Here is a 24,163-nt window from a genome sequence, read left to right on the forward strand (position 1 = left end):
CTTTAAAATTACATTAAGGGGCTGGGGATGTGGCTCAAGCGGTAACACGTTCACCTGGCATGTGTGGGGCGCTGGGTTCGATTCTCAGCACCACATAAAATAAAATAAAGATGTTGTGTCTGCCGAAAACTGAAAAATAAATATTAAAAAAAAATCTCTCTTCTCTCTCTCTAAAAAAAAAATTACATTAATATTTTATTTCCCAACAATTTTTCACCCTCCAGTTTTAACATCTCTGGTTGATTATTTTTTATATATTATTTTTTAGTTGTAGATGGACACAATACTCTTATTTTATTTATTATTATTGTTATTTTTTAAATGTGGTGCTGAGGATAGAACCTAGTGCCCCACATATACTAGGCGAGCGATCTACCATTGAGCCACAACCCCAGTCCCCTCTGAGTGCATGCTTATCTGCAGCATGCACTTTGAAAAATGCAGTACCAGATGCAGATTTTAGGCAATTTATTTAAATGTTCAGGTAACATCATAAATATTTCACCTACTTTTTTGGAAATATTATGTACAGATTTGTACTTTGCACTTAGGTTTATTAACCCATTTTATCCCATCATCTCAGATGTGGGACACCTACAAAAACCAAAATTGAGCAATAAATATATAATTATGTAACTTTGAAGTAAAATATTATCTTTTTAAAGTTGTATTCTTTTGAGAAAAGTAATAGGTGAGTGATGAGAGTGTTTGAAGATATTTTTAAATTCATTGTGAAAATGTCATAAACTTTGTGCAAAAATTACTTTTACTAAATATTCAACTGAAAAAATATTGCATACATAAGTGATATGTGATATAAGACATGTATTCATGAAAATATTTTCTAGAACTTGGTTATTATTTTATTTCAAGGAATGCACTATATTTCAAATTATTAATGTTCAAAAGTAACTGTCCTGGGGCCTGGGGCTATAGCTCAGTTGATAGAGTGCTTGCCTCGAATGCACAGGCCCTGGATTCAGAAATAATAATAATTCGGATCCATTTTTTCATGAGCGCTCCTCATATAAGAAATATGGACATACGCACATACAGACATACAACACAAAACACAAGAGTGTACACAAACGTACAACACATAAGAAAATAGTAAAGGCCTTGTAGCTTTACCTAGGTGAAATCTCCATTGCAATGTTTAAAAAAACTCCACAGTCAAAAAATAAAACTGATCAGAAAAACATTAACCTAGGTTTGTATGAGCTCAAAAAATAAAAATAGAACCTTATGATGTGGAAAAATGCAATAATAAAATAGCTATTGAAAAAAAGCATCCTGGTTAATCACTGTCGCAGATGTAAGAATGGCCAAGCTGGAGTTCTGGATATCAGCTGTTATGGATTTGAGTCAAATCATCTTCTTTTCGATCTGTAGAAACTGTTTTAGTTAATCTCTCTGGAATCCAAATGGGCTGCTGTTCTCCCTGTGGAAAAACACAAACAGACCCCCGACTCCAGACAATCACTGGGTCAGGACCTTTCCATTGTCCTGTTAGAATATCTTTCCAAAGTACTTTAGGCTTATGTACATTTTTTGGATACATATGCCTTTCCGCAGCACTAAGTCCTTATGAATCCAAATTTTAAAAGTTTAGAGTAAAAAGGGTTATTTTAAGTTTATCTATGGGGGATATATACCCCTTTCCAATTCCCTCTTTTTGCTTTAATAAGTATATGTCTGTATCTAATAGTTGTCTTAGCTTTTTGCATTTTCTATCTGTGTAATACCTTACTTGACATTTTCAACCATTTTCTATCTTATTTCTATCTTCTAGTTTTTTTTTTTTCCTAAGGTTTGTATTTTTACCCTTAGTTGCTTATTTTCCTCCTAGTTTTTTTTTTTTTCCTATTTTGTGGGTTTATTATTGTCTTCCTACATCTTTTCTATCTTCCTATATCTTTTTTATCTTTTTTCTTTTTAACTTTCTATACTTCTGTCTTTAAAGTTTTTCACTTCAAATTTTTAATCTTCTTTATCTAAATATCTTTTATCCTATTATCTTCCCATTTTTTTAAGTAATGCCTTTAAGATTAATTAGGCTTTGAATGATGCAATAAAGCAATCTTTTTTCCGCCATGAAGGTATCTCGACCACCTTCAATTTAACCTTTTAAAGCCTTTTAATTATCATCTATACTGTACTTTTAAATGTACTTTTTCACCACCTACAACTTCACTCTTTTAAACGAGGCTTAGATTCTGTTTAAATCGCCCTTCAACCAAAGGCTTTTTTTTTTTAACTCCATTGAGAAGCTTTGTCTCAATCTGCCATGTACAAATATCTTTTTCTTCTTTCTTCCTTTCTCAAGCTTTTAAAGTAAGTCTAGTTTCCTCAAAATCTTTTTAAGTGGCATTTTACAACTTTTTACTTTACCACACAGAGATTATCTCATCTAGAAACATTTCTTTTTCTTTTAACCTTCCATATTAAAATATATTCCCACATCTTGAATCTTTTTATCTTTTTTAACTGTTAACCCTTTTTATAAATTTACATTCTGAAACAACTCTTATAAAAATTCTGATTTAGAAAATTACTCCACTTTAATAAGATGAAAGACTTTCATGTTTTTATGATACTATAATACTATAATTGAAACCCAACTGAAAATTTTTCTACTCTTTGTATATAAATTACACATGATAGAATCTTAACACTTAGTAACCTTGTTTTAGCAAAGACACAGACACAAAGCAATATTAAACATTTTTCCATTTACCAATTTATGAAAACACACATAATGTTTAAATATATTACCTTATGGAACTTAATAAGTAAAGAGTACTTGATTTCATATTTAGTGGTTGATATTTTAACACTTTAGCTTTGTAAATTAATCAGATGTCTGTAAAAACCAAGATCTTAGACAAATATAGTAAACAGAACTAGCCCTCTCTTTCTTGTTGAAGAAAAATCCTTCTACAGGATACCATGATGGTCCCATTAATATACTTAATAACTCATCTTTAAAAAGCCATGGGCTACATTTTTGTATTGTATCAACATATGCCCTAATTGTTCTTGGTCTCACTGGGGTGCTTCCTTCCTCTAACAATTTCTCTTGCTCGGAGGCGAACAACTTCAAACCTTGAGTCAACCATTTTCCCCAGTTTGCCTGAGAAAGTTCTAGGAACAGGCAACTTGAAATAAAAACAAAATAAATCAAAACAATAACACATTGTTTTTTGAATTGGTCACCCATTCTTTCTCTCTTCCTCAAGGGTGAGAAATTTCACTTACCTCTAAGCTTTAGACGTTCCCCGTACGGGCCACCAAATGCCGCAGTCTGGCTGGGCACAAATGCCGCAGTCTGGCTGGGCACACAATCACGAGCCACCACACAGCTTGTAGATTCAAACAGCAACTCTTTATTCCCGAACTCACACCAGCCGTCTACAATCACGTTCTGGGGAAATCCACGTTCTCTTCCCAAATCCACCTTCTCTCCCAAATTCACCTCGTCCCCAGTACCATACACATACACACACACACACAAAAGTAACTGTCCTAAAAATAGGGCCCAGGGACAATGTATACTGCACTGAATTGCTGCCTGACAAAATCTAATGTGTTGCTACTCATGTTCTTTTGTTGACCAGTTGTGACCTGTGTTTTTATACTCCAAAGAAGATATTAGAGAAAACACTTTTCTGAATGCTCAAGAAAATTATAACATCCCAGCGACCTATTTTATAGAATCTATAGATTGTAATTTCAAAACTATTTTAATGCACCTGTGTCAATTTTGTTGAAATACTCACAGAATGTGAAAACTTGGGACTTTGTGGGTAAAGAGTCCAAATTCTATTTTAGTTCAGTTCTTTTTGTTTTCAAGATGCAACATTTGAGCCAGCTCTTGAGGATAGGGGTAGAGGGATGTTTATCAAGAGAGAATATGACACTTGTAAATGGCCTTGGACTTGGAAAAAACCCTGAGGCATCAGGAGGCAACCTGAGCCCACTCTGTCCGCCCTCTCTCAGCTAGCTTGGTCAATCCTCCAGTCATTCTTTCTATTCCATCTTCTCTGTCCTCTATTGACTGTTTTATTCTTTTCTATGTGCCTTGTTATATACCTCATAGCATCTGTTCCCCATGGCAAGATCTCTGAAGAAGTCATCTCTACCTTCTCCCTCTGTACCTTTTAGCTCAAATCTACTGCTAACGACCTAATTCTCTTCCTTGTCTTTGTACCAGACTCATTCACAGGGTGCTGCTGTCAGGTAACAATTTACTACTTATGTTCAAGTGCTTCCCCAAGATTCTGGCAGCTTAGTGTGGTTGATGGTGCTGTCATGTGATTCTTCTGAGGGCTGCCCCTCCAGAGGGACTGTGGGTGTGCTAGTCAGAGCAATCCACCTGGACAGGGGAAGTTATGTTTGTGCATCAACTGTATTTCCTGAACTACATCAGGACATGTGCTCTAATACCTCAGTGCTTCTCATAGGTATAAAAGATCATTTGGAGCTGGGTATGGAGGTGCATGCCTGTCCTTCCAGCTATTCAGGAGGCTGAGGCAGGAGGATCACAGTTTGAGGCCAGCCTGGACAACCTAGCATAGATCCTGTCTCAAAATAAAAACTAAGAAGGATAGGGGATGTAGCTCAGTGGTAGAGTGACCCTGGGTTCCACCACCCCTCCAATAAATAAATACATCTGAAAGCTCTAGTTTGAATGCCAAAATATTAAAACTTTTAGAATATCTTTAAGATTATGTATGTATTGATTTTTTTAACCTAGCAAACATTTACTGAGCCTCTTCCTGACAAGAATATTGAAAAAGTCTAATAAAAATACCTGGAAATGTGTGGACAAAAGGTTACCATAATTTTTTCTCCTCCTTTAGGAATTCCAACAACAAAAAACTTTTTATTTTGAAAAATTTCAGATGTGCAGAAAAGTTAAAGCCCAGTGCTAGATTGATCAGTTAGTAGTTTGCTTTATCTTTCTCTATTGAGCCATTTTTAAATAATCTACACAAATTATAAATACCATGAAGCTTTACCTCTAAATAATTCAGCTTGCGTTTCCTAAGAAGAAGGGCACTTTTTATTTTTTTTAACACAAACAGGACATTATTGTCGAAAAAAAATAGCAATAAAAAATCTGCTAATATCATCTGTAAATGAAACCATCTTCATTAATACATATTTAAATCATCCACCCCAACTGTCTCAAATTTTTTCTTTTGGTTATTTTTTTTTTAAAGTCCAAGATGCACTCCAGATTCATGAATTGCACGTGGCTAATTGGCTTATTATTAGTCACTTGTAATTGAGAACAGACATTGCTACCCTGCCCCCTCCCAGCCTTTCTTTGTTTTTCAAGCCTGATTTTTGGAAAATCCTGTCTTGTAGGACATCATATAGCCTGGATCTATTGGAGGTGTCCTCATGACTAGATTCAGTGCACACGTTTTGGCAAGGGGACGTTCAGGATGGTACTCTGTGTTCCCAGCAATCCCCACTGGGATGCTGGGTTCTGAGGGATCTTATCATGGGAGATGCTTCAACCTTCCTTGATTTTTCTGCTAAGAGTCAAAGGGACCAAAGCTGCTTGGTAGAGCTTTCAGATGCTTCTTGGTAGTAGGAATGGTTTGGAGGGGTCACAGACTGGGGTTTTTGTCTTTATTCTCTGTAGTCTGTGAACAGCTGCCTTTCGCTTTCTCCAAGATGCCAGGTGGGATTGGCTCCTTACTTTTAAACAAACGAAGACCCACTTTCTTGTGGGGCCCTCCATCTCATAAGGTAGTTACACTTTTGCATATTCATGAGTATCAGCGTTACACATTATGACATACTCCTGCCTACTCTGCTTCTGGAGATTCCTTCCCCCAAACCAATCTGTCAATACTTATCCCTAACACAGATACCTTGATAGCTAACTGCTTTCTGCATAAGCCTTCTTTCTTTAAAGCTTTTTCAGCCTATTATTTTGAGGAGAGATTATGTGGTAATATATGTATAACACTTGCTGAAAGCTCTTGGGGCAAAGAGGTTACAGTTCTACCCAGGCAGCAGCTGCTGTAGTAGTAGCAGTTGGGGGTTGGGGAGGAGGAGGGGAAGCAGTCCTGTGCACCTGGGAGACCGCATGGGATTTTCCAGTGAGATACTGAGCTGTTTCTCTTGGACTCTTTGCAGTGCTATGACTCTGAAAAAACCTTTCATAGTCTAGAATAGTGTTTCTCAATCGGAATAGCTACTATTTGAAAGTCTTCTATTTCTTTTTAGAGTCATTGCATCTTTTTATTTAGCCCTGCTTCAAGACCATTCTCACGTATATTATTGGATCAGCCAGGGGCCAATCAGGAAAGAGAAATCATCTAGATTATTTAAAACAGAGGAAATTTAATTTAGGAAACTGGCAACAAATGACAGAGGAGCCTGAGAAGCCAAACAGACAATAGACAGACCACCCAGAGAAGAGCAATTTAGGAGGCTTTGACCTGCCCTCGGTAGGTGAAGGAAAGAAGGAAGGAGTGATGATACCAGAGCCTGAGGGTCACTAGGAAAGGCTCAAGGATATCTCTGTTCAAGACAGAGACAGAAATCCCCTGAACTCTTTGCTCATTCTGCTTTCTAGCCACCCACTAGTGTCCCCCTTTGGCCAAACCTGCAGGAGGCCAGCTGACAGCAGATTTGGGAAGCAGGGCCTTCAGAAGCCAGTCCTCGACCTTACAGAGCAGCAGAGCAGGGGAAAGCACAGTTCTGAGGACAAAAACTCTCTACCAGCATAGTCATTGCCCCTGGAGTTAATCTCGTTCTGGATTATTAATATATAATTTTAAGCCAATCTTCCTGTATACCTTTTATGCACTTAGTTAATATAATGAAATAGTCATCCTTTCAGATGAATTATGCACTGTTTTTTTCCTGCTTTGTGTAGCTGTTGAATTCTTGGAAATTATGCATAGCAGTAGCAACAACAGCTCATTGGTGTTTGGAACTCATAAATAATAATTATATTGTTAATTACCTTCACCGTTCATGAAGCACTTTCACATACATTATGCTGTGTGATTCTCATAAAACTTTTTGAAATGTTAATATTGTTCCCAATTTACAGAAGTATTATCTGAGTCTTGGAGACTTTATATAAATTGCTCAAGGACAAACAGCAAGTACCTGAGTCAGAATTTAAACTGGACTGTCAGGTTCCAAACTCCATAATCTTCTCATGATATTCTGATGTTTCATTCCAGAAGTTGCCCAGGGGGCATAGCAAGATTTTTTTTATTAGCTGGCTGGCTGAGTTTCAGAAGAAGGAGAGGATACATTTTAAATTTGAAAAATACTTGTTGACCTAGAAATTAAATTACCTTCCTGGGTATAAGTGACACCAGAACTATCTGGCATTCTGGTCTGGAGAGTTATGTTGTCCCTGAAGAACTACACTCTTGCCGTGTACACATCTCAATTTAGTATTTCAATATACAGGGTTCCCATCTCTCATCAATAAAATACAGGACATCTAATAAAATTTGAATGTCAGATAAATAAGTTTTGGGCATAAATATATATCTGACACTCAAGAGGTATTTCAGCATTTGCTAAATCTGGCAATCATCTCAAGGCGAGATGTGATTCCAAGGTTTCAGGGGGCATTTTTGTGTGCATGGCAGGGGTACTGGGAGGATACTGGGGACAGGAGCCCATATGGCCCTGCATTTACCATCTGTGCAGGCCATGAGGTAATTATTCCTGCACAGGTGCAGAAGCAGAAAAAAGGGTCTGGAAGGGGATCCCCAGTGTCCAGCATGAATTCTGAATTAGAGGTTCTCTGTGTGGTAAGGAGAAGTAACCCAGCCAGAAGTCCAGGCTGAGGTTGATTCACTTGATTTCATGTAGGTTTTCTGTTAGTCTTTTTTCACTGGTGAATATTCAAATCTGACCAGAAAGTTAAAATTAGTCTTTGAGATGAGTAAACTTACTTGAAGAAAGGATAACAGGAAGGGGCCAAAGGTAGCCTAGATGTGTCAGCAGAAAAGGCTGTGAATGGCATGGACTAGGTAAGGAGGTTTGCATTAGCAGTGGGCCAGGAGGAGACAAGGGCTAGCCTGCAGTCCTTCCCAAGGGTGCCAAGGAGGGGCTGAGGCAGATGAAATGCTGGGCCAGGCACTTGCCTCCCATTCAATGCCAAGCTGGGAGAGGATGCCACCAACTGTTAACTCTGGAAGTCAGTCAATGCAATATACAGAGAAAGAAATTACCCAGTTACTCATCCTGGAGCTCAGAGAGGGACCCCTTACCACTCAGTCAATCTGGAACCTTGAATAGGCTATTATTATTTCTGGGCCTTTGACTGTAAAAATGTGATGGTGGATGATATAATACATACCCTTTATGGTTCCTCTTAGTTCTAAAAATTCTTCTCCTGGTATATGTATGATTAATATATATATATATATATATATATATATATATATATATATATATATATATATATATATATATTAGTACTGGAGATTGAAACCAGGGACACTTTACCATTAAGATACATTCCCAGCCAGCCTTTTCACTTTTTATTTTGAGACAGGGTCTCACTAAGTTGTTAAGGCAGTCTTCAAATTTGCAATCCCCCTGCCTCAGCATCCCAAGTCTTTGGGATTACAGGCCTGCACCATCACCCCCACACACCAGCATGGCATATGTATAATGTTAAGCCCTCTTATGTCTGCTGTTCTGTGCACTAGCCAGGCAAGAGGACTGATAACCATACTTCATTATGTAATCTTTATTACATCTGAAGATTGCTCATTGTTTTAGTCAGTTTTTTTGCTGCTGTGACTAAGTTTATTTAGGGGGTCACCGTTTCAGAGGTCTTAGTTCATAGAAGAGCGGCTCCATTCCTTGGGGCCCGAAGTGAGGCAGAACATCAAGGTGGAAGACTGTGTCAGAGGGAAGCAGCTCACATGGTGATCAGAAAGCAGAGAGAGAGAGAGAGAGAGATGTCTCCACTGGCAGGATACAAATGTATACTCCTAAGCCTTGCCCCAATTCCCACCTTCTCCAACCACACTCTACCACTTCAGTTACCACTCCATTAATCCCTATCAGGGGATTAATTCACTAATTGGGTTAAGACACTTACAACCCAGTCATTTCTCCTCTGAACCTTCTTGCACTGCCTTACATATGAGCTTTTGGGGGACACCACATCTAAACATAACACTCATTCATTTTCCCATCAAGTTTTTTCCTCTTCCAGGTAAAATATCAAAATCCTTTTTTCAAAGGGCTGTATTCAAATGAGGTGACCATTGAGATCCACACTTTTCTAAAAGCCTCAGTCAGTGGTCCTGAACTGGCAAACCTCCTGTCTGAGTCTTCTGTGCCACTGGGATTGTAGGTGTTTGTAGCCATCCTGACTCATGTATTGTATCTTTCTAAATGCTACTAAAATGGATCAAAGTGTCCTAAGAATAAAAATGCTAATTATATAAAATAATGCATGAGTTACTTAGTTCAAATTAGTCATTTCACCTGTATGTACACTTTAAAACATCATGATGTATATGATAGATATAAAAATTGGTCACTGTAATCAATTAATAAATAACAAAAATTAAAAACATTATAAAAGGCAGGGATGGTGGCTCAGTGGTAAAGTGCTTGCCTCACACGTGCAAGACCCTGGGTTCGATCCTTAGCACCACATTAAAAAATAAATAAATAAGTGAAATAAAGGTATTGTGTTCAACTACAACTAAAAAATAAAATATTTTAAAAAAATTATAAAAAAGCCTCAGTCAGCAAGATAATTAGGAACTCAATTATAGAGCCTGAGGCCATGAGTAGTATTTCAGTCCCAGTTTACCCTTCATTGGTTCTTTTATTCATTCAGCACATATTTCTTGAGTTTCTGCCATGCCTCAGCAGAGTTAAACTGGAGGGTAGAAAACTCCAGCAGAATTACAAAGCTTGGGAAATACCCAATGACACGTGATTAAGTCCTTTGCTGCTTCTTCAATGCTGGACTCTGGAGTTTCAGAGTTCAGCCACTTGTCCATCAAATGGTAGAGGCAAAGTGAAAATGAGCTGTTGTTGAGGGTTTCAGTGAAAGGTTGAAAGTGTTGGTTAAATTGAGGTATTTGAATAATCTGTGGGTTTCACCTCCATGTAGCTGCTGGCCTCTAAGACCAGACAGAACTGGGAACTGGCTCCTTCTACCCAACGTAGAGCAACCTTCTGGAATGCCCTTGCCTTACATGCTGCTTCTTTTCCTTTGTCCACAGTGCTGCCCTTGAGATGGAGTTGCTGCCCCTTTGGCTCTGCCTGGGTTTTCATTTCTTGACCATGAAATGGAAGAATGGAAGTGGGATGGCCATGGTGGCTTCCCAAGGGGGTTGCAAGTTGGTGAGTTTCCCCCTTGAACTCTGACTTGTCTGCTGCTCTTGTCCCAACCTTGTCCTGATTGATAGATTGTTAGTCAAGGAGGAGTGTCTGGATCACTGTGAATCTGCCTCACTCAATGCCATGTGTAGCTCTTTAACTGAAGGTTTTAAAGATAATGCCTGGGAACGGCCAGCAATCCCTGTCATCTTTCTCATACTAGGTACTGCCAGAGTGGTTTACATATTTTAACTCATTTAATTATCACAATAACCCAGTGTTATGGAATTATTGATAGGTATTATTATTATTACTTCTCTATTTTATAGATAGCAGGGGCTATGGCACAAAGTGGCTTCAGTGTCACCAGCTAATCAGTGGTGGGGCTGGGCTTTAAACCTGGTGTCTAAGATGTGGTGTCATATACTTGTAATCCCAGCAGCTCGGGAGGCTGAAACAGGAGGATTGAGAGTTCAAAGCCAAACTCAGCAATTTAGCAAGGCCCTAAGCAACTTAGTGAGACCCTGTCTCTAAATAAAATAGTCTGGGGATATGGCTCAGTTGTTAGGCATCACTGGATTTGATCCCTGGTACCAAAAAACAAAACAAAAATCCAGATTGGTCTGACTCATAATCCCTATATCATAGTGGAGCATACTCTAGACTAGTGGTTAGAGGTTACTGCTAGTGGTTCAGAACCATGACAGCTGGAGTTTTAAAGAATACAGCATGAGGGCTGGGGTTGTGACTTAGTGGTAGAGCGTTTGCCTAGCATGTGGGAGGCATTGGGTTCAATTCTTATCACCACATACAAATAAATAAAGAAAATAAAGGTCCGTCAACAACTTCAAAAAAAAAAATAAATAAATAAAAGAAGAATAAAGCATGAAACCTTTGGCTGCTTTTCAGGGTGCAGGCTAGACTCTCTGCCTGACCCTTCTGGTTTGGCTGCCAGAAGCAGGGATTCAGCTGCCAGGAAGCTCAAAGAATGGACTTCCCATGACTCTTACAATTTGAGAACTGTTTGCAAGTCATTACACTGGCCATTTGATGTTAAAATGAACTGGACATGGTAAGGATTTCCGGGGCTCTGGTGGCCATGTGTTCTCTGAAGTGCTTTGGTGGGTCCACAAAGAATTGCAAAGGTCTTTACTACAGCAATTGTGGTAGGACAGGGTCTCACAGCTTGAGGAAAGCCCCTAACCACAGCACTCTTCAGAGACTCCCCATGAAGCCAGGAGACCAACGCTTACTCAAATATAGAAAAACACCTTGTCTTGGGGTAGGGGAGGGGGGCATTCAATTCTGTAAAAATGCAAGTTCTCCCCCAAATTAATCCATAGTGGTAAAATGGTAATGAAATACCAATCAAAATTCCAAAGACTTTTTTAGGGGGAGTGGAGGGTGTGGAAGGAACCTGACAAATTCATTCTAATATCCATCTGGAGATTTAAAAACAACTCAAATGTTCAATAATGGGGGATTAATTAATTAGATGAAACAAATAATTATTACTAACTTTGGACATAATAAATGCGTTTTATATAAGCAATCACACTCAATCCTAAAAAAATAAAAAATACAAGTATAATTTTCACTTTGCAGGCAGGGTAGTAGAGTTCTACTGATGAGGTAACTATCCCAAGGTCACCCATTTGATAAAAAACAGAGTCAAGGACTGGGGTGTAACTCGGTAGAACACATGCTTACTTATGTGAGGCCCTGTGTTCCATCCTCAGTACCAAAACAACACAACACAACAAAACAAAAAGAAAATTACAACCCAAATGAAGTGAACCTTAGAACTCTTGTTCTTCATCATTGCTATTCATGCAGTGTACTAATATGGTTCCTAAAAGGAAATGTGATCAAATTTATTTTTTACTGCCAAAACAATATGTCTATCATGCATTATTGGGAATGGAGTAGATTACTGAACATCTTGTAGAGTTTGTTCTCATTTTTTTTAAAGGGTAGGTAATATCTTTAGAAAAGAGTGAGAAAGAGATGTAACAAAAAGTTAGTGTGTGTTTTTCTGAGGGAGAGTCTGAGGTTACTGAAGAGTTTATTTTTCTATATTTCAATATAGCATCATTTTAATTATCAGAGGATGTTGTTTTTAAAATCAGATAAAGAACTTGCAGGTTCAGCCGGGCACTGTGGCGCATGCCTGTTATCCCAGTGTGACTCAGAAGGCTAAGACAAGAGGATGGCAAGTTCAAGGCCAGCCTCAGCCACTTAGCAAGACCCTCATCAGCTTAGCAAGACCCTGTTTCAAAAAAAAAAGGACTGGGGATGAAGCTCAGTGATAAAGTGTCCCTGGGTTCAATTTCCAGTACCAAAAAATATACATAAGATAAAATAACTTGAAATTCTAAGAGATTAGTTCCTTGCCCAGGGTCCAAAATTAAGAAGTGGGAGAGCAAGTTTCCAGCTTGAGTGTTAGCTCTCCTAACTTGGATTTCTTACCCAGGACTCTTCTTCCCTGTTCCATTTGCCCTCAGGGATGGGGTCCACAATTTTAGCCAATCATTGGCCTTGTTTTCCAACCTATAGAAAGGAATAACATGGCTTTATTAAATTACCATTTTAAACTGTTTTCACTAACACCTAACTTACATCCTATGCTTTTGCCAATTCTATAAAACATCTGGCTGAGTTAAAGAAGGCTTTATATGATTTCTGCTGTGACATCAGGGTCACCCCATTCTTCTGTCTCCTTAAAGTGCACAATCAGTAGACCTGCTATCATATTTATTTGATACAGGTATAGGGGAGCTTCCCAGGCAAAAATATTTTGGGTGAAATGAAGGTGCCACAATACAGCTGGTTGTTGGGCAATGGCGCTGTAGATACCCAACTATTATGTCACAGTGGTACTGTGCAGTGTGAACCATTTACCCTGTACCAACTATGTACCTGGCACCGTGCTAAGCTCCTCATGAGAGCCACTTTAATCTTACAACGACCCTTCTAAATAGGTGCCACTTTTTATCTTCATTTTGCAGAACAGACTGAAGGTTAAATTATTTCCCCAAGGTCACAGAACATAAACAACAGAGGCAGAATTCAAATCCAAGTAGAGACCTGGTCCTCAACCCTCAGAGTTAAAACTAAACTTCAAATACAGTTGTCAATTCTCAGCACCTGATGTCAGATCTTCTCTGACACCCTGTGTTTTAAGTGAGGCCTGGAACTCAACTCTTGGCTATTTTTAAAGTGTGAAGGTAAAGAATATTTTCCTATCCTATTTCAAAAACTCTAATCTCCAGAGTCATTTCCAGTGGTTTCAGAGACAGTCTGATGAATGAACCAAGTATCTGTGCATAAATCTGTACTTTAGAGATGTCTTTTCCACTGACCCATGTGTTTTGGACCTAGGGGGATGGCGTTGCCGACTGCAGAGGGCAGAACCTTGCTTCAGTGCCCAGCAGCCTCCCGTCCCACTCACAGACACTCATCCTGGACGCCAACCCTCTCAAGACCCTGTGGAATCATTCCCTCCAGCCGTACCCTCTTCTGGAGAACCTCAGCCTGCACAGCTGCCACCTGGGACTCATCGGCCTTGATGCCTTCCAGGGGCAAGGCCACCTGCACAGTCTGGCTCTGGCTGACAACTGCCTCTCTGAGAACTACAAAGAGACAGCAGCTGCTCTCCACACTCTGCCAGATCTGCGGAGGCTCGACTTGTCAGGAAACTCCCTAACGGAAGACATGGCAGCCCTCATGCTGCAGAACCTCTCTTCACTGGAGGCTGTGTCCCTGGCAAGGAACACCCTGATGAGGCTTGATGACTGTGTCTTTGAGGGCCTGGAGCACCTCAGGGAACTGGATTTGCAGAGGAACTACATCTTTGAGATTGAGGGTGGTGCTTTTGATGGCTTGACTGAGCTTAGACGCCTCAACTTGGCCTACAACAACCTCCCCTGCATTGTAGACTTTGGTCTCACACAGCTACAGTTTCTAAACATCAGCTACAATGCCCTGGAGTGGTTCCTGGCAGCCAAGGAGGAGGCTGCCTTTGAGCTGGAGATGCTGGACCTGTCTCACAACCAACTGCTGTTCTTCCCTCTCCTACCCCAGTGCAGTAAGTTGCACACTCTCCTGCTACGGGACAACAACATGGGCTTCTACAGGGACTTGTACAATACCTCGTCACCGCAGGAGATGGTGGCCCAGTTCCTCCTTGTGGACGGCAACGTGACCAACATCACCACTGTCAGCCTCTGGGAAGAGTTTGCCTCCAGTGACCTGGCAGCTCTTCACTTCCTGGACATGAGCCAGAACCAGTTCCAGTACCTGCCAGATGGCTTCCTAAAGAAAATGCCTTCCCTCTCCCACCTGAACCTCAACCAGAATTGCCTGATGATGCTCCACATCCGGGAGCATGAGCCCCTAGCCGCACTTACAGAACTAGACCTGAGCCACAACCAGCTCTCAGAGCTGCACTTGGCTCCAGGGCTTACGGGCTGCCTAAAGAGCCTCCGCTTGTTTAACCTGAGCTCCAACCAGCTCCAGGGTGTCCCCACTGGCCTTTTTGCCAATGCCAGTAACATCACTACAATTGACATGAGCCATAATCAGGTCTTACTTTGTCCCCAGCCAGCTCCCTTAGATAGGGCAGGACCCCCCAGCTGTGTGGATTTCAGAAATATGACATCTTTAAGGAGCCTCTCTCTGGAGGGCTGTGGGTTAGGGGCATTACAAGACTGCCCATTCCAAGGGACGGCCCTCACTCACTTAGACCTATCCAGCAACTGGGGGATTCTGAATGGGAGCATTGCTCCTCTCCAGGATATTGCCCGCACCTTACAGGTCCTATCTCTCAGGAACGTGGGCCTCAATTCTGGCTTCACAGAATTGGACTTTTCTGGATTTGGGAATCTGAGGGACTTGGATCTGTCAGGAAATTTCTTGACTAGCTTCCCGAGGTTCAGGAGCAGCCTGGCTCTGCAGACCCTGGATCTCCGCAGAAACTCTCTCACTGCCCTTCCTCAGAGGGCTGTGTCTGAGCAGCTCCTGAGGAGTCTGCAGACCATCTACCTCAGTCAGAATCCATATGACTGCTGTGGAGTGGAGGGATGGGGGGCCCTGCAGCACCTAAAGAGTGTCGCCGACTTGGCCATGGTCACTTGCAACCTCTCCTCCAAGGTCATTCGTGTGCTGGAGCTGCCAGGCGGCGTGCCTCAGGACTGCAAGTGGGAGCGGGTAGACATGGGCCTGCTCTACCTTGTGCTTATTCTCCCCAGCTGCCTCACCCTATTGGTGGCCTGCACTGTGATCTTCCTCACTTTTAAGAAGCCTTTGCTTCAGGTAATCAAGAGCCGCTGCCACTGGTCCTCCGTATACTGACCTGGTGACATACCAGGTTAGAAATTTGATTTGTTCAACTTTCTTTGCTAGATTTTAAGATCTGCTGCAGAGGTCAGGTGTGGTGGTGTATGCCTGTAATCTCAGTGGCTCTGGAGGCCAAGGCAGGAGCACTGCAAGTTCAAAGCCAGCCTCAGCAACTTAGCAAGGCCCTAAGCAACTCAGTGAGACCCTGTCTCTAAATAAAATACAGAAAGAGCTGGGGATGTGGTTCAGTGGTTAAGCACTCTGTGATTCAATCCCCGAAAAATCTGCTGCAGAGGCCAAGTCTGATGAGTTGAGGTTTAAATTAAAAATTTAAATATCTCCATCCTTTAGTCCCCTCAAGTCCTTCCTCCACCCTTGTGATTCATCCTCATCATCCAGATAAAATATTTATTGACATACTATGAAAATAAAAGACAATGTGTCTCAAATATTTTTTAAATCAAACACAGCTTGCCTTTTTTTCTTTTTCTGATGTTCTTTTGTGTATTTTCCCATTATTGTTTTTCAGTTCCTTTCCCTTGGTGACATCCATGGAGATAAAAGAGTAGCAATCCAGTGCTACTCTACAGCAAGCACACCTTTGAGAGCATGTCCTAGGGAGGGTGAGAGTCAGTGCCCTGGGGATTTGGCAAGGACAATGATTTCCAGGCACAGCTGGAGGGTCTGGCATGAGACAAGTCTCACCCCCTGATGTTGGCCCTGTTGCCACTGAAATGAGAAAGGGCCTGTGGCAGGGCCTCTCCAGGGTCCCCGGATTCATATCTAGAGTCTCTGGCAGATGAACATGACCTTTCTATGGAAAAGCTAAAGAGAACAATAACTGTGCTTAGAGTTTCTCCAGTCAGTAAACTGAGCACTAGGAACAGTTTTTGTTCTGAGGGAAAATAAAGAGAAATGCAAAAAGGCGTGAAGTGTGCTCATACTCTTCAAGAGGATCATGAATAACTTCTTAGCCAGTGTTCAGCATCTGTACTCACATCCTCTCTCCCTCCATTCCTTCAGTGAATGGTGAACAAGTCCTGAGCTCCTTTCTAGGAAAAGATAATAAAGACACAGCCCCTGTCTTTTTGGTAGTTGAGAATTCACACTGTCTTTGAACTTTTTTATCTCCACTTATTAATCTTAAAGGGGTTTAACTGCAGTGTGGAAGAGGGAAACTGAGAGAGGACAGAAATCCCACAAACTGATTTCTATTATATTTCTATTACTGTGTAAACTAAATGTCAGAAATCAAAGAGAAAAAAAAAAGTGGCATTACTTTAACAAGCAGAAACTTCCCAAGGGAAGTTTACTCTCCTAGGTTATTTCATTCTGTAGTAACAGTGGCAGTCCTTAGATAGCATTAGATTTTGCCCTTACAGTGACCCCACATTTCCTATCAATGTTTCCATCCTGTAGTGGCCCCATCCAGTGCCATGGCTGTCCCTCAGGTTGCCTTTGGCCAGTCCATCTTGGCAAGCTCCACCAGCCAATGCCCATAAGACCAGACTTTCCTGATTTCTTCCTACATGAACAAAGAGCCCTTTCCCTAGGGCCCTGCTATTTCCCAAAGGGACAACTAGCTTCTTAGACAAGTGAATCTATCTGTGACTGATCTTGAGTTAATGTGTCACCCTTTGTATCAGTCAGCGTTCCCAGTTTCTTGCAACTGAAGATGATCCTATCTGATTTAAGCAGCATGGGGATTTAGTACAAGGATGCTGGGAAATTCTAGTCTCTCTGGTAAGGCTGAGGATGAGGCTCAGAAAATGGGTAGGGATGGGGATGCCATGCAGCAGTTGGAATCTCAGCCCACACTACGTCAAAAACAATCATTGAGAGAACATTGTTGTAATCACTCTTTAATATTGGACACCATGGTTTGCATGGCTGTCACCACTGCAGGATTGCTACCACTGCTGCCACCCACTGCAGAAAATAAATGCCCCCAAATTCTGTTGTGTCACTCACTAGCTAATGCACAATCTGGAGCAAGTGTATGGTCATTTGACCTTAGGTCCTATGCCCCTGCCTGGCTCCTGGAAGAACTGGAACAGCACATGCTGTACCCCTCAGTGACGTGTTTATGATAGCTGGGCTCTGCTTCCTGCAAATACTCATAAGGGACAGAGTTATCAAAACAAAGAAGGGAAGCAAGATGTTGAGCAAACAAAAAGAATAACAAGCACCATTCCCTTTTAAGCAGCATATTCTGGAAACAAATTCATCATATAAAGGAATGACTCTAATGATGGAAAGTTAAGACAGAAACTCAGGTCTGCTGGAGAGATCATCTCTGGGGTATAGAAGGCCCTTCAAAGTTATTCAAGTGGCACCACACAGACCACCCACCTTTCCTGCTCTTAGGGCCCTGCCTAGTAGGGTCTCAGACTGAGAAATTAGGACAGAGCCCTACCTCTGCTGGTGATAGTGACTTCAGAAGGCTGTGGTCTCTCTTTACTAGTTTATTCCATCCCTAAGTTAAAAAAGCTATTTTCTGGATTTCTTTCAGTGTGGTGAGAAGGTTGAATAGAGTGTGTGGATTTCTGCCTCCAGACCTGAGCTACAGTTTCTGCAGCAGATTCTGTACCCTTGCCCAGCTTTGTATACTATAATCCACCTCTGAGAGTGTACTCTAATGTCCTCTCAGGGAGTACTGGAGAGGGAAAGACCCACAGAGCCTGATACCAGAATTCCTTGGTAGGACCAGGGTGGTTATCAGCCTAAGATCTCCCATACAGCCAGAACCGAGCACCAAGCAGTTCTTCCTCAGTGGGTGGGAAGTGGGGTCCACCCCCAGTCGCCACATGCCAGAATATTCACACAGGAAAATGTTCAGAATCAAAGATAAATGTCAGAGACTGGTCTGTTAACATGAATAACAACAATTCAGATATTGAAAATATGGTCAAAATAAAAGCTTAAGGTTTTGTTAGAGGCACAATATAAGTTATTAGAGCTTAGTTGATTTTTTCCAAGGACCCCAGTTGCAAGAAATTGGATAAACAATGATCCTTAGGTCATATCACTGGCCATCTGTCATCATTATTGATTCATGCATGACCCACTTTTACTTACTTAATGTGCCAGATAACTTGCCTTTGCCCCTCCATATCCACTTTCCATATTTCTGTTGCCCAGGAGGGTGACTTCCAAGGTGACTTCTCCCTTTCCCTCTGGCTTCCAGTTCTATCTGGCTAAGAAGAAGTCTTGACAGATTAGAGAAAGAGGAAAATGAGGTTCAGTTATTTACCCTCTTGTCATTTGAATTTGTCTCAAACTGGTGAATAGGTACTATCAACCAAAGATAACACTCCTCTCAAGGTGGCTCTTTATATATAAATCTCTGCCTCTGGGTCTAGGAACCACTCTTGGTGCTGGTCCCTCCCTCTGGGCTTAGGGTAGGTAACAGTTCTGTCTCTTCTGCCCTGTGTAACTGCCTTGTCCTTTGTTGGTTGCCTTTCCCTAACTGACTCTTTGTAAGTAGTCCCTTTATAAATCCTCCTTGAGTTACCTTTGTTGGAATGCACCATCTGGTTCCTTTTGAGACCCTTGGTGATGCAGCTGGTTATTTATTTAGTGATATTGTGATAGAAAATCCCAGAACTGGGGGAGAATGCTAAGAATGCAGCCAGAGCTAGGAAGGCCAGTTCCTTAAAGATGGCGTCCCTCTGAGTCACTGTGTTGACATGAGTAAGATGGCATATCTCATTGTATCACAAATGTATTCAGATTTTACCCAAATTGGAGTGGGAGAAGTTTCTATCCTTAAAGATCTCTAAGACTGGGTGTGGTGATGGCCAAAGTAAACAGATGGTGGCAGGGCTAGGAAAAATGTTATTTAAAAAATACTCCTGGGCTGGGGTTGTGACTTAGTGGTAGAGCGCTCGCCTAGCATGTGCAAGGCTCTGGGTTCAATCCTCAGCACCACATAAAAAATAAAATAAAGATATTGTTGTCCAACTACAACTAAAAAAAATATTTAAAAAAATACTCCTTACTTACTAGTAAGTGCTCTTCTTATCTTTCGTTACCACTAATGATTACCAAACTTTTTCTCTGTGTGTGCTAAATACTTTATATGGCTAAAATTACTTAATCTTGGGGAAACCTAGGCTGAGAGCAGATAAAATTCGCCTAAGGTCATAGAGAACTGTGGTCAAGATGTTATCATTATGTTAAGAAATGTTATCATTATGTTAAGAGAAAGCAGCTTCAGCAACTTGACCATCTTTATCGAGTCCGTCAATCTAAAGGTGATAAGAAGTTGCTGAACAGTAAGCATTTGCTGATTAATGGGAAATGTGAAGAGGCTTCATATGGGGCAGGGGTAAGGAAGACCAGCATAGTAGAAGATCACCTACTGCAACTGAGACTGTTAAGAAGTCATCAGCATGGTGTGGTGATTTTCTGGAGGTAATTTACAACGGGAGGAATCTCACACAATCCCTTCTTCTTGATGTGCAACGTCTTCCTGCTGAACAATCTTGATGAAAGGCTAATCAAGAGGCCTCTGGTTTTCACCAAGATTTTAAAGGTTCAGCGTGCATGTGAGTATTGATTAGAGACTGAAAGTCTTGCCAGGGAGGAGGCAGTTTTAAGGCTGATCACTTGATCCAAATCTTTCAAACATATAACTTTTAGAGATGCACTTTCTCAGGGAAGAAAGATTCAGTTAAACATTAATAAACGTAACTAACTCAGACTTATGAGATGTTAAGACACTGACCCATTCTGAAACTTGGCAGTTCTTGACTCTTGGTGTTACCAAGGAGATAGTCAAAGGGGACTAACTAAACCCCAGAAAAGTCTTCAAAGGAGCTTGCAATGCAACACCTTGACATCTCAGATGGAGTTTCTCTCAAATGATACGTCTCAGGACTTTTAAAAACTGTCTTTTTTTAATGACTGCTCTTGAGAGTTGCTTGTGTTTTTCATATCAGACCCAGCTTTTGTTTTAATTGTCCATTAAATGCCAGTACAGTGACAGTCCTTGGTGGTTATTGGGCTCTTGGACCTGTGTCACTCTTCAGCTTTGCAGTCCTGCACTCCCACCTTCCAGATCCTTTAAGATGTGAAACATGAAAACTAGATTCCCAACAACTGTCATATTTAAAATTTCTCATCAGTAATCTTCCGCTTTGCTTTTTTTCAAGGGTGTTAAGATTATAAGGGGCAATTCAGCCAGGGGTGGTAGTACATGCCTATAATCCCAGTGACTTGGGAGGCTGAGACAAGAAAATTGCAAGTTAGCAATTTAGCAAGGCCCCAAGCACCTTAGTGAGACCCTGTCTCAAAAAATAAAAGGGGTCCAGGCACGGTGGCACATGCCTGTAATCCCAGAGGCACAGGAGGCTAAGGCAGGAGGATCACAAGTTCAAAGCCTGCCTCAGCCATTTAGGGAGGCCCTAAACAACTTAGCATGTTCCTGTCTCTAAGTAAAAAAAAAAGGGGGGGGGGTGGCTAGGGATGTGGCTCAGTTGTTAAGAGCCTCTGAGTTCAGTCCCTGTACCTGCTTCCCTCAAAAAAAAAAAAAAAGAAGGAAGGAAGGAAGAAAGGGCAACAGAGCAAACCATGTTATGCAGAACATCCATAGCAATTATGACCTCAAATGAGTCTGAATCTCAATGGTTAACCCTGAGGAACTTTACACAACAGTATCTCCGATGTGACTTACATTGAGAGAAGTCTCTTGCGTAATCTCACAATCTTAAGAGGGGCACTAGAGATGTAGTTAGGTAGTAGAACACTTTCCTACCATGCACAAGACTCTGACTGAGTTCAATTCCCAGCACCACAAGTGAAACAAACGAACAAACAAACAAAAAAAATCCTTAAGAGAGATGGTATTAGAAGATGACAATTTGAAAACAGTCTTTCCCACAGACCTTAAAAAAATGCATAAGAAGAGATTATGGGGAGCCATACAGTAAAACCAAGTTTTAATGGGGATAGAGTTTGCTTGAACACTGGCTTGGTCTGAACAGTTGCAACCCTAATCGGGCCTCCTAGCCTCCAACGAGGAGGGGGCCTGGATGGGGAGGACACGGAGAGCCATGGTGAGGGGGCCAGGGAGAGGGTCTTGCTTTCTGGAGGGTGGGTGTGTTTCTCTTTTCCGGCTACTGTTTTCAATGTGGTGAGCACATCCTTCAGCTGAATGCCCTGGAGAGGAAGCCTAGCACTTCCTGTTGTCTTACCAAATGCTGCAAAATGCAAGTTAGAAATAAAGAAAAAAAGGGGGAAAAGGGAAAAAATGGAAAACTCTGTTGGCCAGATCAGGGACACCAGCCTCCAGGAAGAAAACTGCTCACTTTTTCCTTGAGATATAGAGGAAGAGGTACATTCCAGATGTCAATTGCTTCTCAAATCAATCAGGATCCAGAAAGTAATTTCTCTTTATAAAAAGGACCTTTTGAAAAACAACAGAATGGACAACAAAGCTGGAGATCTTAAAATAAAGTATAAAGAGACGTTTAGGGTAATATTACCAAAGAAACGGACCTAACTGCTGCTTATTGCCCTTAAAAATTCTCAGTTATGGGAATGTGTCCGGCTGCTGACTACACACCAGGCTGGTTAGGTCGAGAGACAAGGTGTTGAGTAAAGGAAGGTGACTTTCTTGGAAAAGCTAGTTAGATGAGAAGGTAGAGGACTCATGTCATGAAACCCATCTTGCTTGGAAAACTGAGTGAGGAGTGGTTTACATAGGTGGTTAATGGATGTTCCCAGACGGGTGGGTGCCTGCTCACAGTGGGTGGCCAGATGATGCACATCTGATTCTAATCGCCTCGTCACAAGATGATTTTCAGTTCTGCAAATCTCAACAAATATCAATATTTCCTGTAGCTAGTCTTGTCACCGATTAGTTTGCCCATATGCAGTTCCTGACAAATGACAAATTACACATGAGACAGGCTAGATTGGGTAGCTGTCCGAAGGTCCTCTGGATAATAGCCAAACTCATGATAATGAGATAAAACATACTTTATCTGATTATTGTGGAAGACAAAGGTTACATGAGGTTAAACAAGAAGTCAGGAATGAGGTCCAGTCCCAATGCTTGACTTTATCTCCATTCTGTGAGCCTGTACCACAAAGTTTTGCAGTATTGGAAAGAATCACTTTTATGTCAGATTTTGTTTTATTGTTTTACTGCCGTGATCATCCTCACTACTTATGAGATACTTCATGGGATTTAGTGGAAATAACACCCTGCCCCCTGAGGTCAAATCCACGGGTGCTGGTGACACAGGTCATAATGTATTTATATATTTACTGATATCACTATAATCAATATAAACAAGTTTATTGTCTATATCACTGAAGAGTTTATCGATTGCCAAAATAGACTACTCTTAGCTTGCTTTATACTGACAAACAAAAAAGTTTGTCAGTATAAAGCAAGCTAAGAGTAGTCTATTTTCTTCAAATGCCAATTTTATCCCAGTTAAAATGTTGTTTGCCTGCATTCCTTCACCCCTGCCCAACGTCCTCTTAAATATGTCTTTGGGACAACTGTGGGAAGAACTGTTTACAAACAGGGATTTGCTAATGGTCACCTCTCCTAAAATTTGGAGTATGTGAGCACTTCTCTCCAGCTTTTCAGGCTAATCATGACTTCTTGAACTAGATTGCTTGAACAATATCATCTTCCTCTATTTTCTGTGTCTCATTTTGTAGAACATCCTTCCTCAAAAAGAGAGAACAACAAAAATTCCACTTTGATCATAATTGTAGATTAGAAAAGGAAATACCTCCAATTTTCTAACTTTTTGAAAATGTCATACTTTCCTCTTAAAATATGGGTAAATTTTACTTCCTCAACTCAATTTTCTACAGTTTTCCTAACAGGCAACTATTGATGACCTATTAGGTGAGGATAGAAACAGAAGCTCGGTCACCTTTGCTGCTATCATTGCTTTAGGTTCTTTCCTTTTACATACAGTTTTGTTACAAAAGATAGTGTTTGGGCTAGGGATGTAGCTCAAGGTAACGCGCTGGCCTGGCATGTGTGGGGCGCTGGGTTCGATCCTCAGCACCACATAAAAATAAAATAAAGATGTTGTCCCCACCAAAAACTAAAAAATAAATATTAAAAAAATTCTCTCTCTCTCTCTTAAAAAAAAAAATATTTTTTTCTATTTAACTCTTTTTTTCCCAGAAGTTCCCATTGCATTTTCATTATCTTCTGGACCAATTTTTGTAAAAAAATTGTCAAATATTCTGCAATATGTATCAGATCCCAGGGAAATGGTCAGTTTGTATCCAGTAACAACCCAAAGCAAAGAAGCAAAGAAGATCTATACAGGAAGCTGCTCAGCATTACCGGTGGGCTCTCCTTGGTAGCAGGAAATACTGTAACATAAATTGAATTCAGTTCTCTTTTCTTTTTTTTAAATATTTATTTATTTATGTATCTTTTAAGTTTTAGGTGGATAAATTAGTTTGTTTTTATGTGGTGCCGAGGATCGAACCCAGT

General features: G+C 40.8%; 1 protein-coding gene across 1 annotated transcript in view; it reads left to right on the plus strand.

Moving 5' to 3' along the window:
* Nrros (negative regulator of reactive oxygen species) overlaps positions 1 to 16,149 on the plus strand; it is a 30,311-nt gene extending 14,162 nt beyond the window's left edge. Inside the window, exons 2-3 of the mRNA XM_046458040.2 lie at positions 10,251 to 10,371; positions 13,729 to 16,149. Of these exons, the coding sequence (XP_046313996.1) occupies positions 10,251 to 10,371; positions 13,729 to 15,699 (2,092 nt within the window). The 3' untranslated portion in view covers positions 15,700 to 16,149. The remainder of the gene's footprint in view (positions 1 to 10,250; positions 10,372 to 13,728) is intronic.
* The last annotated feature ends 8,014 nt before the right edge of the window (positions 16,150 to 24,163 follow it).

This window comes from Marmota monax, unplaced genomic scaffold (genome assembly GCF_021218885.2).
Source record: "Marmota monax isolate L192 unplaced genomic scaffold, Marmota_monax_Labrador192_F-V1.1 WCK01_AAM20220418_F8-fsc00052, whole genome shotgun sequence".
NCBI lineage: Eukaryota > Metazoa > Chordata > Mammalia > Rodentia > Sciuridae > Marmota > Marmota monax.